Raw genomic sequence first — 24814 nt, forward strand, 5'->3', positions numbered from 1 at the left:
AGAGAAAATGGGAACAATGGGAAAAATAGCTGTTTTTTAGACAACATGTATGGCCCCTGCGACCTTGACCTTGAAGCAAGGTCAAGATGCTATGTATGTTTTTTGGGGCCTTGTCATCATACACCATCTTGCCAAATTTGGTACTGATAGACTGAATAGTGTCCAAGAAATATCCAACGTTAAAGTTTTCCGGACGGACGGACGGACGGACGACTCGGGTGAGTACATAGACTCACTTTTGCTTCGCATGTGAGTCAAAAATGGTGCTTATTGGTTCTTTCTACCATGAGATATGGTCACTTTTAGTGGTTCACTACCTTATTTTGGTCACATTTCATAAGGGTCAAAGTGACCTTGACCTTGATCATATGTGACCAAATGTGTCTCATGATGAAAGCATAACATGTGCCCCACATAATTTTTAAGTTTGAAACAGTTATCTTCCATAGTTCAGGGTCAAGGCCACTTCAAAATATGTATACAATCCAACTTTGAAGAGCTCCTGTGACCTTGACCTTGAAGCAAGGTAAACCAAACTGGTATCAAAAGATGGGGCTTACTTTGCCCTATAAGGTGAGGTATTGAATCTCAAAAACTTCAGAGAAAATGGGAAAAATGTGAAAAATAGCTGTTTTTTAGGCAACATTTATGGCCCCTGCGACCTTGACCTTGAAGCAAGGTCAAGATGCTATGTATGTTTTTTGGGGCCTTGTCATCATACACCATCTTGCCAAATTTGGTACTGATAGACTGAATAGTGTCCAAGAAATATCCAACGTTAAAGTTTTCCGGACGGACGGACGTCCGGACGGACGACTCGGGTGAGTACATAGACTCACTTTTGCTTCGCATGTGAGTCAAAAAGTCTGCAATTGTCAGCAAAACTCAAACTGAAAGAAATTGACCTCGAACACAGCTGTCAAAATGACTGACTTCAGACTATAATCTCAAAAGTGAAATGCCCTAACACGTCAATTTTCAACTCACATGTCTGCTTCCTCTTGTGGGTGTAGTAGTATGCTAGGGCCGCTTCCCTATGACGACGGCGTTTCTGCCCACTCCAATTCTTCCTCTGCTCAGCCTTCTGTTCTCTCCATTTTTGTCGCAGATTCTTCTGTTCACGCACATTCCTTCTAGTCTGTCGTCTGGTATTGCTGGTTACAGGGGTCTGGTGTGTCGAGCTGCTTGCCTTTTCTTTCTTCCTTGCCCTGTCAACACAATGGAGGCACAAAAAGTTTATAATAGGCAGCACTGAAAATGTTCAGTTTCACAACAATGAACAATCCTCAAGCACCCATCGAAGAGAATGAGTACCAATCAAATTTCTTTATAACCTGGGCAGGTTATAGTGTAAAATTCGATATTTTTTTCACCATTTTTCTTGCTTGATTGAGTTGCCAAATATTACAATTTTTGAAACTCAAAGGTTCATCAGGGCGCTCAAAGTTTTTAAGTAGTGCGCCCTGAATACACTCAAACAAAAAAGTTAATTTCTAACCCTGAATGTTGAACCAATTTTAGATTTGAAAAAAACCCACAATATCACTGCATGTAGAGTCCTGAAAGTGCTTGCAATCATTGGGAAATATACAAGGAACATAATTTACATAAAAATTTCATGCAAATTAGACAGAAACTTTTCAAACTATCCTGAGAACGGTGACATTGACCAACGGAATCGTGAACATGGAGAAAAATGTTCCTGAATATTGCTGTATGAAGTTTTTCCATGCATAAAGATCTGTTTTTTTGTTGATACCCACCTCGGAAAAATAATAAAATAAAATATTTAAGAACTCAAAAGTACATATGAAAACCAAATATGTGAGGAGATCTGCAAAGGTTTAATGATTATGAATCAACAATAACCCCAAGACACCTCAAATTAAATTTTTTGATGAAAATACAACCTGTAATCTGCCCTTAATTTTGTGTTGAGAAACCAAGTTTACCTATGACGCTAAAGAGACTGAATTCCTAAGAAAGACAACATAACAGCAACCGGGTGTTTTTTTTTATACTTGCCACGATTGATGTTTTTAATACCATGCACACATTATTGATAACCAGAAGTAGGCCACAGGTGATGCCCCTTGCAATTGGGATATGGTTAAGTCCCTTCAATCGACTGTTCAATGTTGTTTTCATGTTTACTTGTTTCCCTGTTTACTTGTTTCCGTCAACAACAACTTTTTTTTTAAGTTTAGGGTTGGCACCAAAAAGTAGGGTAGGTCAGGTGACCAGGACCAGAAACAGGTAACTTTATTTTTTGGCCTTACCTGCACAGCCTGCTGCGTTCTCTCTTCTGCTCCCGTTGTCTTGCTGCTTGTTCTTCAGTCAGGTTTGCTTGACGCCTTTGGTTACGTGCTTGGTCTTTCAGCTTCTGCAGCCTGTGCAATTCTGGGTCTGCACGTATCATATCTCGGTACCTCTGAGCGTAGACAGCATTTTTTTTTTTTTGTGTGTGGTCCTTTTCTGCTTTTCGGAGCTGCATACCTGGTACAATAGTAAATTGTATTAATTTTGACTGAGCATAGCAATTTATACCCCTTAGCAAACAGAATCCACTAAAGTGGGTTTGGCTGTTGTTTTTAGACATGTCTGTGAGAAATGAAGCCAAAATTGAAGAAAAAAAAGGCATTGACCCAAAACTGATTCAATGTACACCCCTTTAATGAACGAAATCCACTGAAAGTAGCTTTGTTTGCTGTTATAATACATGCCTGTGAGAAATTAAGCCGAAAATAGAAGAAAGCTGACAACAACAAAAATTGGGGGGGGGGGGGGGGGGATTTTAACACTAGCCTACTTTTACCAAAATGAGAATGTCTGCAATCTTATGGTGGTTACAAAGGACCAAAATCCAGTCAGCTGGTGGTTACAATGGGCCAAAACAACTTCCCGCCAAACTTGACGGTAGTTACGAAGAGACCAAAACCAGTTTTTGTCCCGTTTTGAAGAAAAACATTGCGCGATCGCGTAATGCTGAAAACCAGCAAGATTCAAACGTTCTCCGCCAACTGTGGAAGAGAACGAGTCAATCCTGTTAACACAATGCATAACTGGTAGGTTTTTATGCTAGATTCGCTTAGAAAAGTTGCAGATAATCTGATGGTGGTTACAATCTGACGGTATTACAAGTTTTGACAAGGAAAAAATCGATGGACAAAGCCCAAGCCACTTACCGTTTGCACCGTTGGCAGCCATGTTTGCAGAAGTTGATAATCTCGCTGGAAACGAGATTTCACACTCTTGTCGTGGAAACAAACGATAAAAAGATTGACCTGATTTTTCAATACAAATTACTGCTATCTTACGGTGGTTACAATCGGACAAAGTCTGAATAATCCGAGAAACAAACTCGAACTGGTTTATTATTTGTATGAATACTAGTTTTTTTTATCGACTTCCATTAAATTTCGCGTTGCCTAGCAGTGATGATTTGTATACGAAGCTGTCGTCTGCTCGGCGAAAGCGATCCGCGAAGCAAGCGAAGTTTCGACCATGAATGGACAAAATCTTGTAACCACCGTCAGGGTCGATTAAAAACGCTAAAAATGATTGTACCACACACTCAAAAACACTCTTTTTGTGTAAAAGAGGCAGAAAAATGTTTTGACTAAAGATCCCTTTGGGGTAAGATAGGTTAGAAATGATCCAGCGTGTGCAGTGTATGGAAACTGAGAGTCGCCCGTCTCTGACCCATTTTGTGTTTGTAAAATATCAACCCATTCAGACATTCAAATCTAAAACAACAAAAAACAGGAATACTTTACAAAGCCAGTTTATCTTATCTGTCTCTTGAAAGCTTTATTGATCGACGTGTGTTATTTCCAACACCACATGGACAAAAGCAGCCTTGTTTGTGTGTTGTCAAAGTTGGTCCGCTAGTAAATGGCGAACTTTTGTCACACCCTCAAATACAAGTTCTAACGATTGTTTTGTATTGCACTGATAGAGAATGTCGATATTTGTAAAAGACTGCCATTTCCTAATGTTTATTCTATTATTTTGCATACGGATATGGCTAATAAGTGGATAATCTGTTACGACACGAAACGCGTTCTAAATCCGGGAAGGGAGGCTACTCCAACGTACTTTCCAAAGTGTACTCCTGCCTTAACATCCATTTTTTGAATTTTTTTTATTTTTTATAAAGAATCCGTCATTGACCAACAAGATGCATAGTTTACTCCTTCGTTGTTCGACCCCCCCCCCCCCCCAACCTCTTTGTGCATCTGGAGCGCCCCTATGAGATGCATGTCTGGGACAATATTGAACAGGTCTGTGTGAGTGGGGGGGGGGGGGGGGGGGGCAAAAGGGGTGTTGGGGAGGGAAGACGGAATGTGAGAGAGAGTGAGAATGTGTGTTAGGCGGCGCCTACCTCTTTGTGCATCTGGAGCTCCCCTATGAGCTGAAGGATCGGGAAAATATTGGACAGGTCTGTGATTGTGTGTGTGTGTGTGTGTGTGTGGGGGGGGTGTTGTGGAGGGAAGACGGAATGTGAGAGAGAGTATAAGAATGTGTGTTAGGCGGCACCTACCTCTTTGTGCATCTGGAGCGCCCCTATGAGCTGCAGGACCGGGAAAATATTGGACAGGTCTGTGATTGTGTGTGTGTGTGTGTGTGTGGGGGGGTGTTGGGGAGGGAAGACGGAATGTGAGAGAGAGTCCGGCACAATATTGGACAGGTATGTGTGTGTGTGTGTGGGGGGGGGGGGCAGAAGGGGGGGGGGCGAAAGGGGTGTGTGGGAGGGAAGATGGAATGTGAGAGCTTGTGTTTGCCTTCCCTAAACATCCTTTTTATATTTAGTCAAGTTTTGATTTTTTCTTTTTTTTAAAGAAACCGTCACTGATACGTTGTTCGACCCCCCCCCCCCCCCCCCTCACCTCTTTGTGCATCTGGAGCGCCCCTATGAGATGCAGGTCCGGGAAAATATATGTCGTGCCGAATTCACGTAATTGCCGATTCCGCGTAATGGGCAACATTTTTGCCCATTTCGTGTAATCGGCAAAACGCTGTCCAATACGTGAAATCGGCAGCGTTTTGCCGAAATCGCGTAAACGCCTCTAAAACTTGCCTATTTCACGAATTCAGCAGCCGATTACGCGGAATCGGCAGCCGATTGAGCGTAATGAGCAAGTTGCCCATTACGCGAAATCGGCAATAGCAAGTTAAGTGTGCGTGTGTGCGTGCGTACGTGTGTGTGTGTGTGTGGTCGATCTCTCTCTCTCTCCGTCCGTCTCTCTCTCTCCTTCTCTCTCTCTCTCTCTCTCTCTCTCTCTCTCTCTCTCTCTCTCTCTCTAACAGTGTCAATGACAGTATAACAGAAAAGAACACGAGCCACACACAGAGTGAACGGTTTGTGAGCATATCCTGAGAAAATACTTGTTCTCGTGTGCCCGTATTATCAATCAAACAAGGGGCCTTAGTGATTGAAGCTCACAAACAATACCAAATTTAAACTTTTAGTTTAAGCTTTCATTTTGCTGATAGCAGAGGAACAGTCAGCATGGACGGCAAGCATCGTGCGCGTTTTGATGAAAAAAAGAAAAATGAACAGTTTTCCAAGTACACATTGCCCAACGCAGACGACTACCGGTACGTGGTGAATGTCTTGTGCGGCGATGGAGATCGAAAGAACAGAAACGTTTACTACATTAAGGAGAAGTTTGATGTGGTTGAAGTTGCTTGGATGAAGAAAGTGATCAAAGTAAGAGATTTCTCTTTCTCCCCCTCTCTGTCTCTCTCTCTCTGTCTCTCTGTGTCTCTCTGTGTGTCCCTCTCTGTGTATCTCTCTGTCTCTGTCTCTGTGTGTCTCTGTCTGTGTGTCTCTGTCTCTGTCTCTGTCTCTCTCTCAATTCACGAACATTGTTTTTTCTCTGAACTTTTTACGTGCTTAAGCTTGTTCGAAACGTGTGTTCATTTTGCATTGACAATCAAGTTTGTTTGCGTGAACGTGTTTGTTAATGTGTCATTTTGTGTTGATCTCTCTTTCTCTCTCTCACACACACACACACACACACACACACACACACACATACACACACACACACCACACACACACACAGACACACACACAGACACACACAGCACACACACACACAGACACACACACACATACATACACACACACACACACACACACACACACACACACACACACACACACACACACACACACACACACGTACAAATGTGTTCGCGTTCGTAAATGCAAGTGAAATTAATTATTATGATATTGTGGGGACAGATACAGAAACGCAACAAGAAACTCCCAAGTACATCGTCACCCAAAATGAACTATTTGACGTCCTGCCTGAGGCACGTGTCAACACTGGGCACGGAGGCGAGAAAAAAACCAAAATAATTCTCCAAGATAAACTGTACGCGAACATTTCCGGTAAAAGGATTAACTGTTTTGTGTCGGCGTGTGAAACCTGCCAACGAAAAAAGGCAAATCCAAGCAAAGGCCTGGTTGTGACACCTGTCAGGTCAAAGTCTTTCTGCGACAGAGGCCAGGTGGACCTTATCAACACGGAGTCATCCCCCGACGGCGGCTTCGTGCAGGGCAGACACCACAGTGAAAAAAGTGATTTTTTTGTTCCCTGGTCATTTCTGTTTTCTTTCTGATTCTGGATTTTGAACCTCTTCTGGTTACTCTGATGTACTGATTTTAGATCAGAATTAATCATAAACGGTCAAAACGGCTAAATGAACAATGTAAGTGTATGCAATTGTGTATTGAACAAACACAAAACAGAAAAAAAATGCGTATGTTTCAGAGGTGAATGTGAGTCAAACACATCGTCAACGGTGGTCACGTTAGCATGACTGGAATGAGTTGTCTTTTCTTTGCTACGATCAGTTCATACCACGGACAACGGGAATTTCCGTTTACAGATTTCGCGCCGTTATAGTAACAGCAACTGGAAGACATTCCAATGAGCCGAAGACAACCGATGAAGATTCCGGGAGATTCCGTGTGAACAATTTTTGCTACTGACCAATCGAATCGCGGATATTAAACTTCGTTTATGCTCGGTCTCGTTCGGTTCGATTCGGCCTTACCAGAATGCAATATTCTTGATTTCCGCCAGATCTCGCCAAAGGCGATGTGAAACATCTACAGCTGCGATTTTCCTTGGATATCTTTGTGGAAACTTCAGTTTATCACACGTTTTGCCCCGATTTCAGTGCTTGACACGCAAAGGAAATAATTATCGACTAAAATCAGATCAGTTGCAGAGGCTGGCGTGACAGAAGTTTAAAAAGAAAGTGCGAGTCGATAGTGTCGTCTGCTATTGCTACGAACGAATCGGAAGATCAAGTTTGTGCATTCTTCTTCGTCCAGAATGAAAATTGGCTGGAAACTATGCTGCTTCCCTTGCAACAGCTGGGATGGAACAAGAAATCACCATCGGTGGTGTACGTTTGAAGCACGTTGCCATGAGTGTTTTGAGCCACGACTTATTTTAGAGTTGCGGAGCAGAATGCGTACGGCAATAAGGACAACACGGAGTTTGCCATTTATGGCAACGAGAAGACAGACCCTATATCTTTTCTCTTGAAAAAAGCAAATAAACTGCTTAGAAAAAGAACAATCAATACAAAAATGACTTTGTTCAGCCATGGTGCAACTTGCATCTCCTGGGAAATCTGGTGCAGTGAATACTAGCCCAAGCAGAGCAGGGAAGATTCCAAGTAGCTGATAAGCAAGATGGTAGTAGGTATGTATTTTTTCCTTCTTTTGACAAACATGTAGAAGTTTATATATTTGTTTGGTTATGTGTGTGTGTGTGTGTGTGTGTGTGTGTGTGTGTGTGTGTGTGTGTGTGTGTGTGTGTGACTGTTTTATGCTGAAGCCAGAATCTAAGTAACAACACCCTGATGAAAAGAAACTGAATAGGATGCAAATTTAGTCAGTTATGTGCTGCTACTGTGAAGCTTGGTTGTCACAAGGTTTGTCAGTGTTGGGGCAAAACATCTGTTCTTTCCTCATTTATTTTCTCGAGCATATTATATATAGCTTGCTCCTGTGATCAGTTTTCTTGTGGCTCAAACAAACATGCATTCACATGGCCCAGTGAGTGAACATTGCTTGTGGTCATACTTCCCATGCAGACCATATGGTTTCTGCATGCAATGTATGTGCAATAGCTGTAAACCAGATTAGCACTGCCTTAGCACCATTCACATGATTTGTCAACATCTTTGTGTTCACTGCTTGACTATCAGCACTGACATATGCATGCGCCCAAATATCGTGTTACATGTATCACAGTATTACAATACCTTTTTTCAAATGTGTGTGTAAGGGGGGAGGGGGGGGAGGGTCATTGTTGGGAAAATGTGAATAGCAGTATATGAGTTTGTATTAGACATATATTAATTTTGAATTTATTTTGTCTCTACAGATGCAGAAGCTGGAGAGGAGCTTCCAAAGTACCCATGGCATTGCCGCAAGGCAATTCACAGAAGTTTTATTTATTTATTTATTTGTTTGCTTAACGCCCAGCCGACCACGAAGGGCCATATCAGGGCGGTGCTGCTTTGACATATAACGTGCGCCACACACAAGACAGAAGTCGCAGCACAGGCTTCATGTCTCACCCAGTCACATTATTCTGACACCGGACCAACCAGTCCTAGCACTAACCCCATAATGCCAGACGCCTGGCGGAGCAGCCACTAGATTGCCAATTTTAAAGTCTTAGGTATGACCCGGCCGGGGTTCGAACACACGACCTCCCGATCACGGGGCGGACGCCTTACCACTAGGCCAACTGTGCCGGTTATTCACAGAAGTCAACCCAAATATTGTAGTATAGAAAGTAAAGGGCACTGTCATATGACTCCCTGATTATTCAAAGCAAGTCCAAAAGAGGTCCAAGATAAAAGGCTTCACTGACAACAAGTTGGGAGTTAATGATGGGCATACTTTACGCAGCGTGCACATAACGGATGAGAGTTGATCATTGTGACCTTCGAACAGTTTCCTTGGTGCTTGCAGAACACTGGCTGTTGTTATTTTAAATTTGTTTGAATTTAGTTTCTGTTTTTCTTGTGGAACTAAGCAAGACTTGTTGTTTTGTTACTGTTGTTTTGTTACATGTTTCATAAACGTTTGTGTAAAAAAAATACATTTTCTTCGCGTTTTGTGTATTTTCTCAAAACTACTTTTTTGTCACTTCAAAAGCCTAAGGCTTTTTTTCTAATAAACTTGCGTTGTTGAAACTTTGCATACATCTTGAGTGTGTTATTTTGCAGAAACTGATAGAGTGATTTCTTCAAAAAAATATTTATTGATAAGTTATACCGTTTTGGGGGGCGTTTTTTCATGAAACTCAACATCACTCACTTTCATCACTGATATTTTTTAAATGACTTGAGATATCAAAAAACGACTCCATCAGTTTCTCGGCATTGTGCTAAAGTATAAATAACAAGCATCAAAACAAAATTTCATGCAGTTTTAAAAAAGCCTTAGGGTTTTAAAAAGGGGCAGTTTGGCGGCCATCTTGGATTGCTACCATGGCAACCGATGGTCCAAATTTTTATTTTTTTGCATTTTCTCAGGAGATGGACTGAGTACTTAAATTATGAAAACATTTGTTGACCCAAGAGTTAAGAAACAAAAAAAAAATCACTTTTAACACCAGTGCCTCCCCTTAGGACCATTTCACAAAATTCCTGGTCCTACGACCGCTGAAAAGCAAAAGAGCGGCAGAAGTTGCATACAACTTAATTGACATTTTCACAATGATTGGCGCTCCGTGTATCCTCCAAAGCGACAATGGTCGAGAATTTGTTGCTTCAGTGGTTGACGAACTCAAAAACATGTGGCAAAACCTTCGCATTGTAAATGGGCTGGCTCGACATCCCCAGAGCCAGGGTTCAGTAGAGCGATCGAACGCAGATGTGAAGCAAATGCTTTTAGCGTGGACCATCGACAACGGCACCAGTAACTGGTCTGAAGGGCTCCGCTTTGTCCAGCTATAAAAGAATTCATCCCCACACAGAAATCTGCAAAACAATATTCCATACAAGGTTTTTGGGGAAAAACCTAGATTGGGTCTGCAGAAGACCTTTCTGCCTAAAGATGTTGCAGACGTGCTGACGACAGAGGAAGATCTGGAATCTGCCATACGAGAGATGACAGGGGCCGAGGAAGTTGATGACGAGGCCATGGCCGTACCAGAGATGACTGGGCCAGAGTGAGTTACAGACGAAGCCATGGCCATACCAGAGTTGACAGGGGCGGCAGAACCCGTTGCTCAAGACGTTATGGCAGTAGACAAAGAAGATGTGGCTGCCAGTGCAGATTTAGAGACTGGAGATGAGGAATCAGCACAATCCGATTGTTCCCAGGCAGATCCCAGATCTCAAGAAGAAGAGAATGACAATACATCTGATGACCCCACAGTTGCTGAACACATGAAGAAGATAAGGGCGTGTGTTGCACCACACTTTGAAGTAATCCCACACTTTGAAGTAAATTACTTCAAAGTGTGGGGATGTGCCCCACACTTTGAAGTAAACCCATTTTTTACTTCAAAGTGTGGGGGGATCTTCCCACACTTTGAAGTAAACTCAGTTTTTACTTCAAATTGTGGGGGGATCTTCCCACACTTTGAAGTAACTTACTTCAAAGCGTGGGACTTTTGCATCGCCTGTTTGAGCCTGATGATTTTGTCAAAAAAAAATGGCAAAGTCTTTTGGATGAGTGAACAGAAAAAGTGAGCGAGCCAAGAAACATAGTGATGTTTGTTATCAGGCTTTAAGCAATGTCTCATTGTTGAGTGTGACGAAAACTCGTGGTGACGATTTTAAAACATGTTGGTTCACGCATGGTCCAATCTTACATGGTCCAACCTTACATGGTCCAACCGTACATGGTCCAACCTTACATGGTGCAACCTTACATGGTCCAATCTTACATGGTCCAATCTTACATGGTCCATATATATATTATTGGACCATGTAAGATTGGACCATGTAAGATTGGACCATGTAAGATTGGATCATGTAAGGTTGGACCATGTAAGGTTGGACCATGTAAGGTTGGACCATGTAATATTGGACCATGTAAGATTGGACCATGTAAGATTGGACCATGTAGGGTTGGACCATGTAAGGTTGGACCATGTAAGGTAGGACCATGTAAGATTGGACCATGTAAGGTTGGACCATGTAAGGTTGGACCATGTAAGGTTGGACCATGTAAGATTGGACCATGTAAGGTTGGACCATGTAAGGTTGGACCATGTAATATTGGACCATGTAAGGTTGAACCATGTAAGGTTGGACCATGTTATATTGGACCATGTAAGATTGGACCATGTAAGGTTGGACCATGCAAGGTTGGACCATGCAAGGTTGGACCATGTAAGATTGGACCATGTAAGGTTGGACCATGTAAGGTTGGACCATGTAAGATTGGACCATGTAAGATTGGACCATGTAAGGTTGGACCATGTAAGATTGGACCATGTAAGATTGGACCATGTAAGGTCGGACCATGTAAGGTCGGACCATGTAAGATTGGACCATGTGAGATTGGACCATGCGTGACCCAACATGTTTTAAAATCGTCATCACGAGTTTTCGTCACACTCAACAATGGGACATTGCTTAAAGCCTGATAACAAACATCATTATGTTTCTTGGCTCGCTCACTTTTTCTGTTCACTCATCCAAAAGACTTTGCCATTTTTTTTGGACAAAATCATCAGGCTCAAACAGGCGATGCAAAAGTCCCACGCTTTGAAGTAAGTTACTTCAAAGTGTGGGAAGATCCCCCCACACTTTGAAGTAAAAACTGAGTTTACTTCAAAGTGTGGGAAGATCCCCCCACACTTTGAAGTAAAATATGGGTTTACTTCAAAGTGTGGGGCACATCCCCACACTTTGAAGTAATTTACTTCAAAGTGTGGGATTACTTCAAAGTGTGGTGCAACAGGCGTGCCGAGCGGAAGCTTCACTTGGCCAAAAAAAAAGTAGCGCTCAAATGCTGTCTTCAAGCATGCAGTGTCAAACAACCCTCCCTAAACGTCGGGGACTGTGTCCTACTTCCAGTGTCTGAGTTTGACAGGGGTCGACTCGACGCCAGAAATATCCCTGGAGTCGTGTCTAAAATCACAGAACACGGCGCGTATAGGATCGCTACAAAGCACGGCGTCGTCAATACTGCTTATTCCAGAAACCAGTTACAGAAGGCAGATTGTCAAATCCTAAAGCTTCAAGATACAAACCCAGCCGTTTCTGCTTTTAGAAAAATCACTACTATGCATTCCGCCCATGGTGGTCAGGGGTATGCAAAATGCGCCTGTCAGACATCCTGCAGCTCCAAGAGATGCGCTTGTAGAAGAAGCGGCACTCTCTGACACAGTCACTGCCACCCAAAAAACAACAAATGTAAATAACAAATACAAATTACTACCAAACTGCATGTCAGCCAAACTAGAACCTGTGTTTGTGGTACTGAAAGATGAAAATAGCAGATTAACTTGTATAGCAGATATGCACAGGTCATGTCGGTGCCACATAATGCTGACACACATGTTCCTGTGCATAGTTTATGGATAACGTGTAGTTGGGAAGTTAAGAGTAGAAATAATTATTAGTATTTAGTGTAGGAGGAGGGTTGGGGGTGGGTAGGGAGGGGGTGGGTATGGTTGACTTTGAGCAGGTCGGTTCAGTTTTAATAAACAATTCTAGAGAATTGTGTATCTTATATTTGAGTCTTTCGTGTTTTAGACATTGATGCATTTAATAGTTTTAACGAGTTGCCTTTTGTTTTATCATTCTGGTGTTTATCTAGATGTGCTGTGTATCTTATAAGAAGTTCTTAAAAGTTCGAAGTTATTTTAGCATATAGGTTTTTTATGGTCTTAACAGTTAAATATGTATTACGTTATCATTAAGATTCATGCTTTGTTAGTACTAAGCAGTTGTTTTAATCAGTCTGGTTTTCTCTTGTTTTCATCTTATGAACATTTTAAATGTTAGACTAACTTATTGTCTTGTACAGAATAACAACTGTGTGAATGGTGCTATACTGAATGAAAGAGTGTGACATGAAGTTCTTGTACATCATTGCAAAGAGTGTGAATGACGTTTTAGTTTAGATGTCAAGCGCTTAGAGCAAGCCTTTTTAACGAAAGTTTTTGATTTAGCGCTATATAAATGTTCTTATTATTATTATTATTATTATTGTATTGTTGAGGAGCGTTCTTTTTCACAATTATGCGTAATTCTTCGATCATGTTTATCTATTTGTTCATCTTTTCCTATTATCGTTCTTTTGTTTCGAAAATAAATGTTTGCTTCGTTTGCATCACTAGTATACTGTGTGTGTGTGTGTGTGTGTTTGTTTGTGTTTGTTTGTGAGTGTGTGTGCGTGCGAGCTAAAAATTATATTATCACAGTCATGGCCAGTATCGACAACACACAATCGCACACGCACACACACACATACACAAACAAACATACACACTAAATTCACTATTGCCGATTTCGCGTAATGGGCAACTTGCCTATTACGCGTAATCAGCTGCCGATTCCGCGTAATCGGCAGCCGAATTCGCGAAATAGGCAAGTTTTAGAGGCGTTTACGCGATTTCGGCAAAACGCTGCCGATTTCACGTATTGGGCAGCGTTTTGCCGATTACGCGAAATGGGAGAAAATGTTGCCCATTACGCGGAGTCGGCAATTACGTGAATTCGGCACGACATATATATATGCGTGCATAATTATGCTAATGGGCAAGCCTGCGTGAACACGTGAAGTACGTCTGTGTGCATCTTTTAATGGCATGCCCCTGTCCTAAATACCATCGTTTGCGCAGCATCTGCACGACTCAGTCGACAGCCTGTGGAACAACACACTTAAGCTGGACACGCTCTCAGAGATAGAGTGGAGGAACTCCACCAAAGATGAGCTTAGTCGCTTCCAGCAGATCATCTTCGATGCTACGAAAGCGGGTTGGGACGGCACCAGCAACCCCGACGATACCCCTTCGTGGACAATATCTTCTTCCCTGCTCTACTGCGTGACTATTATCACTACGATCGGTCAGTTTTGTCGGATGGATGGATAGATTGCTTGAGTGCTTGATTGATTGATTGATTGATGGATTGATTTTATTTGATTTGATTGCTTGATCGATTAGTTGTTTGATGGCGATTGATTTATGGCAATTGATTGATTGCTTGATGGCGATTGATTGTTTGATGGCGATTGATTGATTGATGGCGATTGATTGATTGCTTGATGGCGATTGATTGATGGCAATTGATTGATGGCGATTGAATGATAGCGAATGATGGATTGATTGGCTGTTTGATGGCGATTGATTGATTGATTGATTGATGGTGATTGATTGATTGGTTGTTTGATGGCGATTGATTGCGGTTGATTGATTGATTAATTGCCATTTATTGACATGCCACTCTTGACCTTATTGCCAACATCTGTGTAAGTCAGCGAGAGGGTTTGTATTGACTCACCTGAGTCTTATTAATGAGCAGTGTCTGTTCAGAGGGCCGGCCGGCCTTGGACAAAATGACGGATCGTTGAGGTTATATCAGATGTTTTTGAAGCTGGAGCTTTGAAACTGTACGCACTTCTAGGCTTTTATGATCTTCCAACATAACCCCAATTTGGATGAACGGGGGGATGGATGGATTTCTTTACAGACTCACCGTTATCACTTCGATTGGTGTTTGTTCAAGAGAGATTGATATGGATGGGTGGAGTAATCTGGGTGGGCGGATGGCTGGTGTAATCTGCAAGTAAATAAGAGTCTTGTTCAGGCGGATGGCTGGAGTAAACGGCAAGCAAACGAGAGTCTTGTTCAGGCGGATGGCTGGAGGTATCTGCAAGTAAACGAGAGTCTTGTTCAGGCGGATGGCTAGAGTAAACGGCAAGTAAACGAGAGTCTTGTTCAGGCGGATGGCCTGAGGTATCTGCAAGTAAACGAGTGTCTTGTTCAGGCGGATGGCTGGAGTAAACGGCAAGTAAACGAGTGTCTTGTTCAGGCGGATGGCTGGAGTAATCTGCAAGTAAACGAGTGTCTTGTTCAGGCTGATGGCTGGAGTAAACTGCAAGTAAACGAGAGTCTTGTTCAGGCGGATGGCTGGAGTAAACGGCAAGTAAGCGAGAGTCTTGTTCAGGCGGATGGCTGGAGGTATCTGCAAGTAAACGAGTGCCTTGTTCAAGCGGATGGCTGGAGTAAACTGCAAGTAAACGAGAGTCTTGTTCAGGCGGATGGCTGGAGTAAACGGCAAGTAAACGAGTGTCTTGTTCAGGCGGATGGCTGGAGTAAGTAATCTGCAAGTAAACGAGAGTCTTGTTCAGGCGGATGGGTGGAGTAATCTGCAAGTAAACGAGTGTCTTGTTCAGGCGGATGGCTGGAGTAAACTGCAGAAGTAAACGAGTGTCTTGTTCAGGCGGATGGCTGGAGTAAACGGCAAGTTAACGAGTGTCTTGTTCAGGCGGATGGCTGGAGTAAACGGCAAGTAAGCGAGAGTCTTGTTCAGGCGGATGGCTGGAGGTATCTGCAAGTAAACGAGTGCCTTGTTCAAGCGGATGGCTGGAGTAAACTGCAAGTAAACGAGAGTCTTGTTCAGGCGGATGGCTGGAGTAAACGGCAAGTAAACGAGTGTCTTGTTCAGGCGGATGGCTGGAGTAAGTAATCTGCAAGTAAACGAGAGTCTTGTTCAGGCGGATGGGTGGAGTAATCTGCAAGTAAACGAGTGTCTTTGTTCAGGCGGATGGCTGGAGTAAACTGCAGAAGTAAACGAGTGTCTTGTTCAGGCGGATGGCTGGAGGTATCTGCAAGTAAACGAGTGTCTTGTTCAGGCGGATGGCTGGAGTAAACTGAAAGTAAGCGAGAGTCTTGTTCAGGCGGATGGCTGGAGGTATCTGCAAGTAAACGAGTGCCTTGTTCAAGCGGATGGCTGGAGTAAACGGCAAGTAAACGAGAGTCTTGTTCAGGCGGATGGCTGGAGTAATCTGCAAGTAAACGAGAGTCTTGTTCAGTCGGATGGCTGGAGTAAACAGCAAGTAAACGAGAGTCTTGTTCAGGCGGATGGCTGGAGTAATCTGCAAGTAAACGAGAGGCTTGTTCAGGCGAATGGCTGGAGTAATCTGCAAGTAAACGAGAGTCTTTTTCAGGCGGATGGCTGGAGTAAACGGCAAGAAAACGTGTGTCTTGTTCAATCGGATGGCTGGAGTAATCTGCAAGTAAACGAGTGTCTTGTTCAGGCGGATGGCTGGAGTAATCTGCAAGTAAACTTTCTTTCTTTATTTGGTGTTTAACGTCGTTTTCAACCACGAAGGTTATATCGCGACGAGGGAAAGGGGGGAGATGGGATAGGGGAAAGGGGGAGATGGGATAGGGGAAAGGGGGGAGATGGGATAGAGCCACTTGTTAAGTGTTTCTTGTTCACAAAAGCACTAATCAAAAAATTGCTCCAGGGGCTTGCAACGTAGTACAATATATGACCTTACTGGGAGAATGCAAGTTTCCAGTACAAAGGACTAAACATTTCTTACATACTGCTTGACTAAAATCTTTACAAACATTGACTGTATTCTATACAAGAACCACTTAACAAGGGTAATAAGTGAAGAATTTTATGGGTGAGAAAAGGAAAGTAAAAGGACTTTGGGGAGGCAGAAATAGAGAAGAAACAAGAAAAAGATCCTAATTAGGTTCACGGCATCGAGAGTGATGCGACCTTCTCTCAGAAGTTAGTAGAGAAGGCTCCCCCATCCACCACCCGGGGGACGCGCCTCTACGCCAATTAGGGGGCGCGAGGTGCAAGTAAACGAGTGTCTTGTTCAGGCGGATGGCTGGAGTAAACTGCAAGTAAACGAGAGTCTTGTTAAGGCGGATGGCAGGAGTAAACGGCAAGTAAACGAGTGTCTTGTTCAGGCGGATGGCTGGAGTAATCTGCAAGTAAACGAGTGTCTTGTTCAGCCGGATGGCTGGAGTAAACTGCAAGTAAACGAGAGTCTTGTTCAGGCGGATGGCTGGAGTAAACTGCAAGTAAACGAGAGTCTTGTTCAGGCGGATGGCTGGAGTAAACTGCAAGTAAACGAGAGTCTTGTTCAGGCGGATGGCTGGAGTAATCTGCAAGTAAACGAGTGTCTTGTTCAGGCGGATGGCTGGAGTAAACGGCAAGTAAACGAGTGTCCTGTTCAGGCAGATGGCTGGAGTAATCTGCAAGTAAACAAGAGTATTGTTCAGGCGGATGGCTGGAGGTATCTGCAAGTAAACAAGTGTCTTGTTCAGGCGGATGGCTGGAGTAAACTGCAAGTAAACGAGAGTCTTGTTCAGGCGGATGGCTGGAGTAAACTCCAAGTAAACGAGAGTCTTGTTCAGGCGGATGGCTGGAGTAAACTGCAAGTAAACGAGAGTCTTGTTCAGGCGGATGGCTGGAGTAATCTGCAAGTAAACGAGTGTCTTGTTCAGGCGGATGGCTGGAGTAAACGGCAAGTAAACGAGTGTCCTGTTCAGGCAGATGGCTGGAGTAATCTGCAAGTAAACGAGTGTCTTGTTCAGGCGGATGGCTGGAGGTATCTGCAAGTAAACGAGTGTCTTTTTCAGGCGGATGGCTGGAGTAAACTGCAAGTAAACGAGAGTCTTGTTCCGGCGGATGGCTGGAGTAAACGGCAAGTAAACGAGAGTCTTGTTCAGGCGGATGGCTGGAGTAAACGGCAAGTAAACGAGTGTCTTGTTCAGGCGGATGGCTGGAGTAAACTGCAAGTAAACGAGTGTCTTGTTCAGGCGGATGGCTGGAGTAAACGGCAAGTAAACGAGTGTCTTGTTCAGGCGGATGGCTGGAGTAATCTGCAAGTAAACAAGTGTCTTGTTCAGGCGGATGGCTGGAGTAAACGGCAAGTAAACGAGTGTCTTGTTCAGGCGGATGGCTGGAGTAATCTGCAAGTAAACAAGTGTCTTGTTCAGGCGGATGGCTGGAGTAAACTGCAAGTAAACGAGTGTCTTGTTCAGGCGGATGGCTGGAGTAATCTGCAAGTAAACAAGTGTCTTGTTCAGGCGGATGGCTGGAGTAAACGGCAAGTAAACGAGTGTCTTGTTCAGGCGGATGGTTGGAGGTATCTGCAAGTAAACGAATGTCTTGTTCAGGCGGATGGCCGGAGTAAACTGCAAGTAAACGAGAGTCTTGTTCAGGCGGATGGCTGGAGGTATCTGCAAGTAAACGAGAGTCTTGTTCAGGCGGATGGCTGGAGTAAACGGCAAGTGAACGAGAGTCTTGTTCAGGCGGATGGCCTGAGGTATCTGCAAGTAAACGAGTGTCTTGTTCAGGCGGATGGCTGGAGTAAACGGCAAGTAAACGAGTGTCTTGTTCAGGCGGATGGCTGGAGTAATCTGCAAGTAAACGAGTGTCTTGTTCAGGCTGATGGCTGGAGTAAACTGCAAGTAAACGAGAGTCTTGTTCAGGCGGATGGCTGGAGTAAACGGCAAGTAAACGAGTGTCTTGTTCAGGCGGATGGCTTGAGTAATCTGCAAGTAAACGAGTGTCTTGTTCAGGCGGATGGCTGGAGTAATCTGCAAGTAAACGAGAGGCTTGTTCAGGCGAATGGCTGGAGTAAACGGCAAGTAAACGAGTGTCTTGTTCAGGCGGATGGCTGGAGTAAGTAATCTGCAAGTAAACGAGAGTCTTGTTCAGGCGGATGGGTGGAGTAATCTGCAAGTAAACGAGTGTCTTTGTTCAGGCGGATGGCTGGAGTAAACTGCAGAAGTAAACGAGTGTCGTGTTCAGGCGGATGGCTGGAGTAAACGGCAAGTAAACGAGTGTCTTGTTCAGGCGGATGGCTGGAGGTATCTGCAAGTAAACGAGTGTCTTGTTCAGGCGGATGGCTGGAGTAAACTGAAAGTAAGCGAGAGTCTTGTTCAGGCGGATGGCTGGAGGTATCTGCAAGTAAACGAGTGCCTTGTTCAAGCGGATGGCTGGAGTAAACGGCAAGTAAACGAGAGTCTTGTTCAGGCGGATGGCTGGAGTAATCTGCAAGTAAACGAGAGTCTTGTTCAGTCGGATGGCTGGAGTAAACAGCAAGTAAACGAGAGTCTTGTTCAGGCGGATGGCTGGAGTAATCTGCAAGTAAACGAGAGGCTTGTTCAGGCGAATGGCTGGAGTAATCTGCAAGTAAACGAGAGTCTTTTTCAGGCGGATGGCTGGAGTAAACGGCAAGAAAACGTGTGTCTTGTTCAAGCGGATGGCTGGAGTAATCTGCAAGTAAACGAGTGTCTTGTTCAGGCGGATGGCTGGAATAATCTGGAAGTAAACTTTCTTTCTTTCTTTCTTTCTTTATTTGGTGTTTAACGTCGTTTTCAACCACGAAGGTTATATCGCGACGAGGGAAAGGGGGGAGATGGGATAGGGGAAAGGGGGGAGATGGGATAGGGGAAAGGGGGGAGATGGGATAGAGCCACTTGTTAAGTGTTTCTTGTTCACAAAAGCACTAATCAAAAAATTGCTCCAGGGGCTTGCAACGTAGTACAATATATGACCTTACTGGGAGAATGCAAGTTTCCAGTACAAAGGACTAAACATTTCTTACATACTGCTTGACTAAAATCTTTACAAACATTGACTATATTCTAAACTAGCAGTTAAGCCCGGCTTCGCCCGGGAGTAAGCGGAGCCCTGTAGCAATTTAAGACGCTCGCTATCCCATTATCATTAGCTTTACCTCCTTTGTTTGGATACAAAAAAAGAGTTATCTCCCTTACCTTCTAGAAATTTCCGGAACTGTCCAGTTAATTTTTCTTTCTTCATTTCTTCCCCTCATAGGAGCAATAGCGAGTCTCTAATATCACTGGCATGATGTGCTTGCTACAGGTGAACAGTAGGCACTGAACTGGTCTTGCACCATATAGCTAGCTGTATTCAATAAATGGGAGGTCCATAATCTGAGAAAGGAAACAATGAATCAAGAAACTAAAACCCAGGTGCACATCTGCGGCACCTAGGGAGTGTACGTGCACACTATCTTGTTCCTGCCTCTTGCCATCTCAGAGGTATGGCGACCACAGACAGACAGACACACACACACACACACACACACAGACAGACAGACACTCTCTTTCTCTTCGCCCGGGAGTAAGCGGAGCCCTGTTGCAATTTAAGACGCTCGCTATCCCATTATGATTAGCTTTACCTCCTTTGTTTGGATACAAAAAAAAGAGTTATCTCCCTTACCTTCTAGAAATTTCCGGAACTGTCCAGTTAATTTTTCATTCTTCATTTCTTCCCCTCATAGGAGCAATAGCGAGTCTTTAATATCACTGGCATGATGTGCTTGCTACAGGTGAACAGTAGGCACTGAACTGGTCTTGCACCATATAGGCTGTATTCAATAAATGGGAGGTCCATAATCTGAGAAAGGAAACAATGAATCAAGAAACTAAAACCCAGGTGTACATCTGCGGCACCTAGGGAGTGTACGTGCACACTATCTTGTTCCTGCCTCTTGCCATCTCAGAGGTATGGCGACCACAGACAGACACACACACACACACACACACACACACACACACAGACAGACACTCTCTTTCTCTTCGCCCGGGAGTAAGCGGAGCCCTGTTGCAATTTAAGACGCTCGCTATCCCATTATGATTAGCTTTACCTCCTTTGTTTGGATACAAAAAAAGAGTTATCTCCCTTACCTTCTAGAAATTTCCGGAACTGTCCAGTTAATTTTTCATTCTTCATTTCTTCCCCTCATAGGAGCAATAGCGTGATGTGGCATGATGTGCTTGCTACAGGTGAACAGTAGGCACTGAACTGGTCTTGCACCAAAAAGGCTGTATTCAATAAATGGGAGGTACAATGAATCAAGAAACTAAAACCCAGGTGCACATCTGCGGCACCTAGGGAGTGTACGTGCACACTATCTTGTTCCTGCCTCTTGCCATCTCAGAGGTATGGCGACCACAGACAAAAAAGAGTTATCTCCCTTACCTTCTAGAAATTTCCGGAACTGTCCAGTTAATTTTTCATTCTTCATTTCTTCCCCTCATAGGAGCAATTATAGCGAGTCTCTAATATCACTGGCATGATGTGCTTGCTACAGGTGAACAGTAGACACTGAACTGGTCTTGCACCATATAGGCTGTATTCAATAAATGGGAGGTCCATAATCTGAGAAAGGAAACAATGAATCAAGAAACTAAAACCCAGGTGCACATCTGCGGCACCTAGGGAGTGTACGTGCACACTATCTTGTTCCTGCCTCTTGCCATCTCAGAGGTATGGCGACCACAGACAAAAAAGAGTTATCTCCCTTACCTTCTAGAAATTTCCGGAACTGTCCAGTTAATTTTTCATTCTTCATTTCTTCCCCTCATAGGAGCAATAACAAGTCTCTAATATCACTGGCATGATGTGCTTGCTACAGGTGAACAGTTATCTCCCTTACCTTCTAGAAATTTCCGGAACTGTCCAGTTAATTTTTCATTCTTCATTTCTTCCCCTCATAGGAGCAATAGCAAGTCTCTAATATCACTGGCATGATGTGCTTGCTACAGGTGAACAGTAGGCACTGAACTGGTCTTGCACCATATAGGCTGTATTCAATAAATGGGAGGTCCATAATCTGAGAAAGGAAACAATGAATCAAGAAACTAAAACCCAGGTGCACATCTGCGGCACCTAGGGAGTGTACGTGCACACTATCTTGTTCCTGCCTCTTGCCATCTCAGAGGTATGGCGACCACAGACAAAAAAGAGTTATCTCCCTTACCTTCTAGAAATTTCCGGAACTGTCCAGTTAATTTTTCATTCTTCATTTCTTCCCTTCATAGGAGCAATAGCGAGTCTCTAATATCACTGGCATGATGTGCTTGCTACAGGTGAACAGTAGGCACTGAACTGGTCTTGCACCATATAGGCTGTATTCAATAAATGGGAGGTCCATAATCTGAGAAAGGAAACAATGAATCAAGAAACTAAAACCCAGGTGCACATCTGCGGCACCTAGGGAGTGTACGTGCACACTATCTTGTTCCTGCCTCTTGCCATCTCAGAGGTATGGCGACCACAGACACACACACACACAGACACTCTCTTTTATTTATATGTATAGACAAGAACCACTTAACAAGGGTAATAAGTGAAGAATTTTATGGGTGAGAAAAGGAAAGTAAAAGGACTTTGGGGAGGCAGAAATAGAGAAGAAACAAGAAAAAGATCCTAATTAGGTTCACGGCATCGAGAGTGATGCGACCTTCTCTCAGAAGTTAGTAGAGAAGGCTCCCCCATCCACCACCCGGGGGACGCGCCTCTACGCCAATTAGGGGGCGCGAGGTGCAAGTAAACGAGTGTCTTGTTCAGGCGGATGGCTGGAGTAAACTGCAAGTAAACGAGAGTCTTGTTCAGGCGGATGGCTGGAGTAATCTGCAAGTAAACGAGTGTCTTGTTCAGCCGGATGGCTGGAGTAAACTGCAAGTAAACGAGAGTCTTGTTCAGGCGGATGGCTGAAGTAATCTGCAAGTAAACGAGTGTCTTGTTCAGGCGGATGGCTGGAGTAAACTGCAAGTAAACGAGAGTCTTGTTCAGGCGGATGGCTGAAGTAATCTGCAAGTAAACGAGTGTCTTGTTCAGGCGGATGGCTGGAGTAAACGGCAAGTAAACGAGTGTCCTGTTCAGGCAGATAGCTGGAGTAATCTGCAAGTAAACGAGAGTATTGTTCAGGCGGATGGCTGGAGGTATCTGCAAGTAAACGAGTGTCTTTTTCAGGCGGATGGCTGGAGTAAACTGCAAGTAAACGAGAGTCTTGTTCCGGCGGATGGCTGGAGTAAACGGCAAGTAAACGAGAGTCTTGTTCAGGCGGATGGCTGGAGTAATCTGCAAGTAAACGAGTGTCTTGTTCAGGCGGATGGCTGGAGTAAACTGCAAGTAAACGAGTGTCTTGTTCAGGCGGAAGGCTGGAGTAAACGGCAAGTAAACGAGTGTCTTGTTCAGGCGGATGGCTGGAGTAATCTGCAAGTAAACAAGTGTCTTGTTCAGGCGGATGGCTGGAGTAAACGGCAAGTAAACGAGTGTCTTGTTCAGGCGGATAGCTGGAGTAATCTGCAAGTAAACAAGTGTCTTGTTCAGGCGGATGACTGGAGTAAACTGCAAGTAAACGAGTGTCTTGTTCAGGCGGATGGCTGGAGTAATCTGCAAGTAAACAAGTGTCTTGTTCAGGCGGATGGCTGGAGTAAACGGCAAGTAAACGAGTGTCTTGTTCAGGCGGATGGCTGGAGGTATCTGCAAGTAAACGAGTGTCTTGTTCAGGCGGATGGCCGGAGTAAACTGCAAGTAAACGAGAGTCTTGTTCAGGCGGATGGCTGGAGTAAACGGCAAGTAAACGAGTGTCTTGTTCAAGCGGATGGCTGGAGGTATCTGCAAGTAAACGAGAGTCTTGTTTAGGCGGATGGCTGGAGTAAACGGCAAGTAAACGAGAGTCTTGTTCAGGCGGATGGCCTGAGGTATCTGCAAGTAAACGAGTGTCTTGTTCAGGCGGATGGCTGGAGTAAACGGCAAGTAAACGAGTGTCTTGTTCAGGCGGATGGCTGGAGTAATCTGCAAGTAAACGAGTGTCTTGTTCAGGCTGATGGCTGGAGTAAACTGCAAGGAAACCAAGTGTCTTGTTCAGGCGGATGGCTGGACTAAGTAAACTGCAAGTAAACGAGTGTCTTGTTCAGGCGGATGCTGGAGTGTAATCTGCAAGTAAACGAGTCTTGTTTAGGCGGATGGTTGGAGTAATCTGCAAGTAAACGATTGTCTTGTTCAAGCGGATGGACGATCGAATGTGTGAGTTAGTGACCGAGTGAGTAAGAGCATGTACAAGACATTAAGTGAGCGAGTAATCTTAGAGATTGAGTGGAAAGATGAATGAGTTGTTCCAGATCGCAAGATCAGTTAAAAGCGGAGTTGATGAATAAGTAATGTCAAAGGGACATTTGGCCTCCGTGTCAATTTATTGCAGGGTACGGCAACATTACGCCCAAGATAGAGCTAAAACGTAATGACTGAGGGACATTTGACACCCGTGTCAATTTATTGCAGGTGATGGCCACATTACAACCCAAAACAGAGCTAAAAAGTAAGGTCTAAGGAAAATTAAGTACCCGTCTCAATTTATTGCAGGGTACGGGAACATGAAACCCAGAGCTGTTTGGCAGTTAGCAAATCTTTCTTTCTTTATTTGGTGTTTAACGTCGTTTTCAACCACGAAGGTTATATCGCGACGGAGTTAGCGAATGAATAAGTAAGGTCTAAATGATATTTGGCACCCGTGTCAATTTATTGCAGGGTGCGGGAACATTACACCCAAGACAGAGGTAACAAGTCGCGTAAGGCGAAAATACAATATTTAGTCAAGTAGCTGTCGAACTCACAGAATGAAACTGAACGCAATGCAACGCAGCAAGACCGTATACTCGTAGCATCGTCAGTCCACCGCGCACGGCAAAGGCAGTGAAATTGACAAGAAGAGCGGGGTAGTTCTTGCGCTGAGAAGGATAGCACGCTTTTCTGTACCTCTCTTCGTTTTAACTTTCTGAGCGTGTTTTTAATCCAAACATATCATATGTATATGTTTTTGGAATCAGGAACCGACAAGGAATAAGATAAAAGTGTTTTTAAATTGATTTGGAAAATTTAAGTTTGATAATAATTTTTATATATTTAATTTTCAGAGCTTGTTTTTAATCCGAATATAACATATTTATATGTTTTTAGAATCAGCAAATGATGGAAAATAAGATAAACGTAAATTTGGATCGTTTTATAA

General features: G+C 43.8%; 1 protein-coding gene and 1 long non-coding RNA gene across 2 annotated transcripts in view; one reads left to right on the forward strand and one right to left on the reverse strand.

Annotated features, from left to right (window-relative positions):
- Positions 1-1035: 1035 nt before the first annotated feature.
- Positions 1036-3778, reverse strand: LOC138977395 (uncharacterized). The gene is made up of 3 exons (XR_011459258.1): positions 3186-3778; positions 2280-2496; positions 1036-1208 (listed from the first exon to the last, which is right to left on the reverse strand). It is a non-coding gene; the product is annotated as an uncharacterized lncRNA (long non-coding RNA).
- A 6458-nt stretch (positions 3779-10236) lies between these two features.
- The window catches only part of LOC138977143 (potassium channel subfamily K member 6-like), a 17877-nt gene continuing 3299 nt past the window's right edge, over positions 10237-24814 (forward strand). Inside the window, exons 1-2 of the mRNA XM_070350053.1 lie at positions 10237-10476; positions 13851-14076. Coding sequence (XP_070206154.1) covers positions 10237-10476; positions 13851-14076 — 466 coding nt within the window. The remainder of the gene's footprint in view (positions 10477-13850; positions 14077-24814) is intronic.

This window comes from Littorina saxatilis, linkage group LG9 (genome assembly GCF_037325665.1).
Source record: "Littorina saxatilis isolate snail1 linkage group LG9, US_GU_Lsax_2.0, whole genome shotgun sequence".
Classification (NCBI taxonomy): domain Eukaryota; kingdom Metazoa; phylum Mollusca; class Gastropoda; order Littorinimorpha; family Littorinidae; genus Littorina; species Littorina saxatilis.